This window comes from Castanea sativa, chromosome 1 (assembly GCF_040712315.1).
Source record: "Castanea sativa cultivar Marrone di Chiusa Pesio chromosome 1, ASM4071231v1".
In the NCBI taxonomy this organism is placed as follows: Eukaryota; Viridiplantae; Streptophyta; class Magnoliopsida; order Fagales; family Fagaceae; genus Castanea; species Castanea sativa.
Window position 1 is genome coordinate 14,101,534 of NC_134013.1, and position 7,822 is coordinate 14,109,355.

The window sequence follows — 7,822 nt, forward strand, 5'->3', positions numbered from 1 at the left end:
TGAAGGGTGTGGAAATGAGGTCTGCCATTAGAAATTCGCCTACATATTCCAAGTAAAAGATCCCTTCAGAAGGGCCAGAATGAATAATTTAGGGAGCCATATCATCACCAAGATCATCAGAAATGTCGTTTATATACATCTACAGATATGTCCTCAAGAGTAATATCAGTGGCACAACAGTTATCTTTTTTTTACAAGTAATGATGCTTCATTGAAAACAAATGAGGAACCAAAAAACACAGGCAGTGTAATAAGGTGCCAGCGAAGCAGCACAACACAGTGCGTACTTGTATCCTGATAAAAAATCTGTTTGCTTTTATTTTGGTGTACTGGAAGCTTTAGTGAGGGAAATGCCGCTTTGTTTTTGCACCAATTTACTAAAACCAAAACACAAACTTAATGAACACACTGGGAGTAATATTTCTTCCTCCTATAAAATATAATAATAGGCCTCTCACATGATTAACGAGTCTCACCATGATCCCTTACATTCCGTAGCCCTTCTTGTTGCTCTAGATCTGGTAGGTTGGAATGAAATGGGGCAGACTGCAGCTTGGTTGTCCAAGAGCTTTTTAGCTCGTTTGGCATTCCTCTCCAAGGGGCTTTCAATCGAGAGGACCTTACACCATGCCCCCGCGGGTGGAATTGTGTACTCGTGTCGTGAAAGAGCAAGCCCTGACTGTTTAGTAAGCAGGTTCTTCTGCATCTTCCCTACAACCCCTCTTCATTAACACATTAAAGACTAAAGCAAGATATAATATATTCAAAAATAGACCACAAAAGTCAATTGCATCTGAACTCAAGCATGATTAATCTCTTTCAAAAATACTTGATGTGATTTTACATAGTTTACAGCCGCCTTCAATGACTGTCCCTCTCTTCATACAAGGAACCAACAGCCTAGATTGACATGAGCAGGAGATGATGTAATTTCCATCACCTAAGAAGATATTATGACCAAAAAAGGAAAAGAAAATTAACAAGGAAAATAGAGAGAACAAAGCTACATCAACTCTTTCCCATTTGGAAATGACTAGGATCCATAAACAACGATTTCCCTTGTTAAAAGCAATAAGCAGTTCAATAATTTGATTTGTCTAGCAAACCTTCAAAAAATAATTCTCAACTCCAGCACCCATTCTCCCCCCTTCTTGCATCTTCCTCGTGCCTGTTTTGCTGCATAGACTAAAAGCTCATGTATGTCTCCATCTTCAACATTTGAGATCCATTCCACCCCACGACTTACAGTAGTGTGCTCCTGAGGTTGAAATTTTATATACAGCTCACTGTCATGACTAAATTGTGGAGTACACTTTTCTTTCCCCATGGTTTTATGTACAGGATGACATATATGCACACCATGGTCAAAAGGTCTTGGCCTAAAGCATTGGTTAGAAATAGCTTAGTTAGTCTGATAGCATCTCTTCCAGTTCACCATAATCAGAGGTTGCTCCATCATAATCCAAAACAGTTCCATTGAAGAGACCCTTCTCTAGGGGCACATTCAGATCATAATCATCCGTATCAGCCCATTCTGGCTCATCATCAGCGTTCTGATCATCAATTATTACATCATCTTTTCTTGTGGCATCATAACCCTTGCCATATTTTCTAGGTCCTGAATCTTTCTTTGCCTTGGCCTGAGAATCTTCACATATGCAGGTAGACGGGTTCTCATGAAACTCACCCCTGCCTGGCCTCACTTCATTTGGCTCCCCCATGAAACCTCTCTGATTAGTACGAACTCCAGAGGCAAATGCTTCCCAAGTCATGTTACTTTTGCTTAAGAACAATCGATATAGTTTTTTAGCATTTGGGCGAATGGTAGGCTTGTGTCCAAAATACCTCCTACAAGAAAGGAAGGTAAAATGAAACAACAAATTGAACAGAAAAGAGAAGGTGGGGGGGGGGGGGGGGGGGGTGGAAAGAAATAAGGCATACCTTCTTCCAGCTAATATTTTAGCCATATTACCATTGTTGTTGGTAACAAATACATCACTTCCATCGCAAACTATAAAGTCAAGTGCAGCCATGCGAGAAGAAAATGAAGAAAATGGTTCCAACTCCTCCTTGGTGGCTATAGTCTCTTTTGAATAAAAATTAGGGAACAGCGCTTTTAGGGGTGCCAATGTCTCTTCCCCTCCATAAACTTCCCCAGATGCCACATAAATATGGACATCACTGCCATATCCCAGTGCTCTCAGCATCAGACCCACTTCTTCTGGTGTGAGTGGACATTTTCCATGCCTCCTTTCCTTATCAGGATTACTAATCTGTGAGTCAATCCAAAAAGTCTCAGACGTGCTTCATAAACTCTAGATCAGTGTCAGATACATGTGGTAGGAGCCAAATCAAATTCACATAAATATTTATATAGGTATGCAGGGAAGCATCTTTCTATCATCTTCTCTCTATTTTAAAGACAATCACGTGTGCATGTGTGCACACAATTTCTATGTTGGGAGGCTGCTATGCTGAATAAGGCCTCCATCAAATATATGTTCTCTCTCTTTTCTATATCATACACACACAGACAACCCACATCCCCTCCCACTTTTTAAAGTTTGAATGTCTTGTGTCAGATGCAGAAACTCTAAAATATTGTGATGCAGGAAAAAAACCGAAACAGATAGAACAAAATTGAAAATACAGAAAATAAAAGATGGATAACCTAGGAGCCGGCAACTAGTCTTGCTTAGAGTGCACTTAGTAAGAGAGAACAGATCTAGGAGATAACATCTAGGGTTGGCTGAGTCAACCCCAACCCATTGGAAAGTTTCCAAGAATTTTTATTAATCAGTCAGACTGTAAATAGTCTCAATAAAAGTACAATACTATGCTTATATAGACAATGATTTAACCCTAATTCTAACTGACATAGGAAAACCATAATTCTAAATGACTTGGGAAATGTCAATTATTGAAATACAGAAATAAATTTGACTCTAGGTAATTAAATAAAATATTAATAACCTAGTTTTCTAATAAAACCTAAAATAAAAGCCAACCGACCAATATAAATACACTTAAGACTTCTAAAATTACATAAAACTAAATTAAAATAATAAAAAAATTCCCCACTTCCAGTTTCATATTAAGTTTCAGGTTTTCATTTTTCATCTCAAAAACATGGAAGATCAGGTTTAGCTTAGAGAAATTCTAAAGGAGAAGTTGAGCTTTACATGCAAAGTTTTCCACCTCCTTCGTATTGCACCCAGCACTTTCTTTTCCTTTTCTCCTCCACCATAATAACATCCTGAGAATGCAAGCATATCAGGTTCAAACCTGTGACAACAAAGATCCGGTTGCATCAGGACACTCTCAAAATTACTGTCCAAGCTGGCAGATTCTAGAATGTAAAAGGCCTTGCTTGCCCAGTACAATGCAAAATATGCAATAAAGATCTATTTTCCACAAAATGCAGTCAAGCTCATCATGATCAATCCAACTCATATCACTCAAAAACACTACACCCTACTGTCAGAATTCAAATTATACCCTTGAATGGCTATGCTGTTGTATATCCACATTAAAAGAAAATGGAGTACTACGTTCTTAAGCTTATATATGTAAATATTGTGCAACCATTTTTGTGTGTAAATGTACATGAACTTGTGCAAATGCGCATGTCTGTACACGCACAGACGTAGAAGCACAAGTGCATGTAAATGACAATCTATTCCAATGTCTGGAGGAGATGACCATCAACATGAAAGTCTGAACTTAGGATCAAAACCATGCTCGCACATTGGCATTAATATAAAAGATACAAGAATTGCAGAGAACAAACGCAAGTGACATTAATTGCCAAACATGACTCAATACTCCAATTAAACCATAGTAGTAATCAGAGATGTAGAGGTTCAAAGACCAACCAGATTACCTCAGATGCAATGCAATATAATGTTTGCTTTTCAATCTCATTCGATGGACCAATTTTTCACCCATTTCAAGTATTGGATCAGTAAATTTTAAAGCATGGTAGTTAACTCTACATCTCAACTTTTGCAAATCTGTATCCAACTTGTTTGCGAGTCTGTAATCAAACTTAGTCAGCTGAACAGCCTGTCATGGAATAAAGACCAGTAAGTGTCCTTTTTTGGAATAAACAGATGCATATTCAAGGTAGAACATGAGTCTGTGCCATACAAAATCAACAGTGATCAAAACTGAGGGTGTGGGTTTGAGCAGTTCATCAATATTTATCCATACTAAATAGTTTATACCCATACCCCACCCAAACCATTTATTCAAGGTTGGAGCCCACCCACCACCACTCTCACTGACCTCTATTATTCTTACCATTACCTTTTTCTCCCAATTTTTTAGTGGAAAATCCACCAAATACTGCAGCAAGAGGGGATTATTATGGTAGGACTGCTACAGGCAGATTTCTTATTTCATAATCTGAAGGGAACAAACAGACGGGTGAGCTGTGGGGAAAAGGTAAATCAAGGTTTAAGTCATGGGTTATGATCAGTTAGTGTAGGTTGTAGGTTCAATTGCTTAAGCTTGGAATGATGGATGGCATGGTTTTTAATTTATGATAAGAAAAGTCAAGCCCATAGCTTTTTTATGTATTGGATAATTTCCCACACATAACTGATCTACATACTTGGTTTTGACTGGACAAGGATAATATTGATTGTCATTTGTCATAAGGATATTTATTTTGAGCCAGAAAAAAAAGGAAGTTAATTGTGATAGTGGAACTAATATCCATGGGGAAAAGGTCATCATTTTACAAAGGCATAGGGTTAAAAGGTACAACTGACATAGTGGCACTGGTTGGCTGTCAAATGGTGGAACTGAACTTGAGACTTTAGGGCATGTCGAAAGCCATGAGAGTATACAAGCAATCAGAAGAAGCGTCAAAGAAATGAAAACTTACATGCCTTTTCAAGAGAACAGGTAATACACGATTGTGATAGCATCTTTCACTACACTTCCTTGGAACACGCATGGTGGGCATACTAATTTTTTTCTTCCCCTTTCTTGGGAGCTCCTTAATGATTTTAACGTCTTTTGACAGATATGATATAAACTGATCAACATCAAAGATCTCTGAAAAGTTACTGCACAAGACAAAGTAAGAAATTTGTTATTGGTAGCAGTGTAGGAAGTGAATGCAAATAGGTGTTCCGAATAGATAGCTAAATGTAAATATGAATTCCAAATTTCAAATTTAAGTTGCAGTCTCCATTACGAACCTAGAATCTTTCCAAAATGACTTTTGGTCCAGCTTTGGAATAACAAGAGTAGCATTTAATATACGAGCAGCAACAACAGCATCTGTAATCTGCCAAAAGTAGGAATAGTAAGCTTGGTACAACAGTAATCAAATTAATCAAATATTTAGTAAGCAAGAAACAGCATAGCAACAAAACGCTGGTTTGATCATTGAAATTTGAAGACATATCATGACAAAGACAAAGTATTTGTTGGATCCCAGTACTACACACAATATAATTGCAGTGAGCAGTGAACAGTTTACTAGACTCAAGCAACCCAACCTCCACTAATCCTACCCCTGGATTATGTAAAACAAGGACACCAACTAATCAAGTAAAGAACTGTGGTTGTATATTTTTCACAAGATGAGGAGGCCCAATAAACATGTCAGAATGGCATACTTCGCCCAGCAACAAGTTCTTGTATTAACACCATCCCAAACACCTACTCTTCATCTTCAAATTGCCACTAGCCTCTTGAAAATGTAAATATTGGTACACTTTGAGGACACTAAACAATATTCAGTTTCTAGCATTACTATGTGTCTCTCAAGTGTTACATAGAAAAGCCTTACAGTGTTGAGAAGACCTCAATGATAACAGGCAACTACCATCAGGATTTTTAAATTTAAAAAAGAAAAAAGAAAAAAAGAGTTGTTGACCTTGTAATAGTGCCTCCATCAGCATGTGGTTGGAGCAGCAATATAAATAAGGCACCTTAAGTCTAGTAAATAGTAAAAAAGTTATATCCTATAGATGTGCTCTGAACATAGTATATGTATCACAAATCTTCATTCATTAAATTCTGCTAAGTTTACACATTATTAGATTGCTAAAAAGCCAGGATTCCTCTAATAATTACATTTTATCTTCCCATGCTAAAAGATGTTAGCAGGGTTGCTTCGAGCAATGAACAATTCAAATAAATGCACATATTATTCAACTTTGTTGAGTACTAGTACAAGTTTTCAGCTACTTCTGAAAGTGTTTTTTACAACCCTTTTCCTTACATGTAAAAGACTAAAATACTGTACAAGAAAATTACCCCAGTTCTCTGTTGATTCAATCCTCCACTGGTTGCAATCGCCAAGTACCGATTGGGATGTGTGGCGGCTTCAACTTCTGAAATTAAAAATATAAATTATTATTAACCACAGTTAAACAAACAAAAAACCCAGCATTCTACGAGACCCAGTCAATTTTTTTTTATAGATATTTTAATCAGGAGCTTAGTAACAAGTAACAAGACATAGTAGTTAAAAGCATGTGATGATATCATGATACTGATTATACTAATCAGAGACGAGACAAAACCCTAGCTAGCAAAACCGATAAAGAGAACTTCGAAAACCAAGAGAAAAAGGATAAGTTGCACTTAGTACGCACTTGGAAATTTGTTGCTGGCATTGCTGCATCCATGGTAGAATTTGGAATTTCTCGAAGTCCAAATATCACGATCCGATTTCATCCCTCGTTTCTAATTTCCCCAAATTTTCAACAAAAAATCAAAGTCAGCAGAGATCAAACTAAACCTTCATTTAACAACAAATACAAAAATTCAAAAAAAAAAAAAACCCTAACCGGAACGCGAAACTTTGGAACTCCAACCGCATCATTCTCATCAACCTTGCTCTAAAAAAAAAATCCATACTCAAAGTTAATTCAGATATACATATATATAAGTTTTATATAATTCAGAGATAGAGGAAAATGTGTGAGAGAGAGAGAGAGAGAGAGTACGGTGGTGGAATGTTGGAGGTGACGGTGACGGAGTTGATCGGAATCGAGAGGCGAAGGGGCGAGGAAGGAGAGGAAAGCAAAGAGGATAAGAAGAACACCGGAGACAGCGGAGATTAAAGGAATTACAAGGCGTAGACGGTTGTAATAGTGGTGGCGCCGCCTCTGAAATTGAGCCATTCTCTCTCTCTCTCTCTCTCTCTCTCTCTCTGTCTGTTGCTTTGCTTATCTGTCTGTTAACAGTTCATTCAGCCCATTTCCAAACAAGCTGAAATATATAGAGATAGTATATGTAGAGAATGTCCGAGAGAGGGCACTTTAGAATAAGAGAAGATAGATAGAGTGCGACAGCGCAAACAGAGACGTGGTTTCCGCAATGGACATCAAAATGTGTGTGAAAGATATATATCGTTTTTCGCTCACACTCGAATCATCATATTCATCAATTGATGCAGTGCAGCGTGCACCGTCTGATCTTTTTGTTTTTTTTTTAAAAAGTCACCTGGGAACGAACCCAGATCTGGGGGGTTGTAGCCTAGCCTGGCCTGCGCTGTGGTGTTGGTGTTTGGTCTCCCACTTTCTGTTCCTCACTCTCTTTTTTTATGCAAGGTAAAATACATACAACACCAGCACGATCGCCGAGGTTTGGCCTCAGTGAGCCAGGACATTTTAAAATGGACTAATTTGATCTTTATAAAGGGTAGAAAAATGAGTAACGCTTAAAACGAAGTCGGTTAATTTTAAAATATCTTTGACCTGACTGATTGTCATAAGTAAAACTTTACTAGTTGAATTGAGTAAAATCCATTTCGTAAGTCAAAATTAGGGGTGTTGAATGTATTTTTACCCTTTTG

General features: G+C 37.6%; 1 protein-coding gene across 1 annotated transcript; it reads right to left on the reverse strand.

Annotated features, from left to right (window-relative positions):
- Positions 1–787: 787 nt before the first annotated feature.
- LOC142624993 (O-fucosyltransferase 16) lies at positions 788–7,542 on the reverse strand. Its single transcript, XM_075798710.1, has 10 exons — positions 6,972–7,542; positions 6,813–6,863; positions 6,618–6,708; positions 6,277–6,353; positions 5,211–5,299; positions 4,892–5,075; positions 3,884–4,065; positions 3,183–3,285; positions 1,942–2,273; positions 788–1,848 (listed from the first exon to the last, which is right to left on the reverse strand). Exons 1-10 carry the CDS (start codon positions 7,146–7,148, stop codon positions 1,407–1,409), a joined length of 1,728 nt encoding a protein of 575 aa, XP_075654825.1. The 5' UTR covers positions 7,149–7,542; the 3' UTR covers positions 788–1,406.
- Positions 7,543–7,822: the final 280 nt, after the last annotated feature.

Coding starts and splice junctions, on each gene's coding strand:
- LOC142624993 (XM_075798710.1), bottom strand. CDS start 7,148: ATGGCTCAATTTCAGAGGCGGCGCCACCACTATTACAACCGTCTACGC. Junction 5,300..6,276: donor TGAATCAACAGAGAACTGGG/GTAATTTTCTTG, acceptor TACTTTTGGCAG/ATTACAGATGCTGTTGTTGC. Junction 3,286..3,883: donor TATATTGCATTGCATCTGAG/GTAATCTGGTTG, acceptor TTGTTGTCACAG/GTTTGAACCTGATATGCTTG.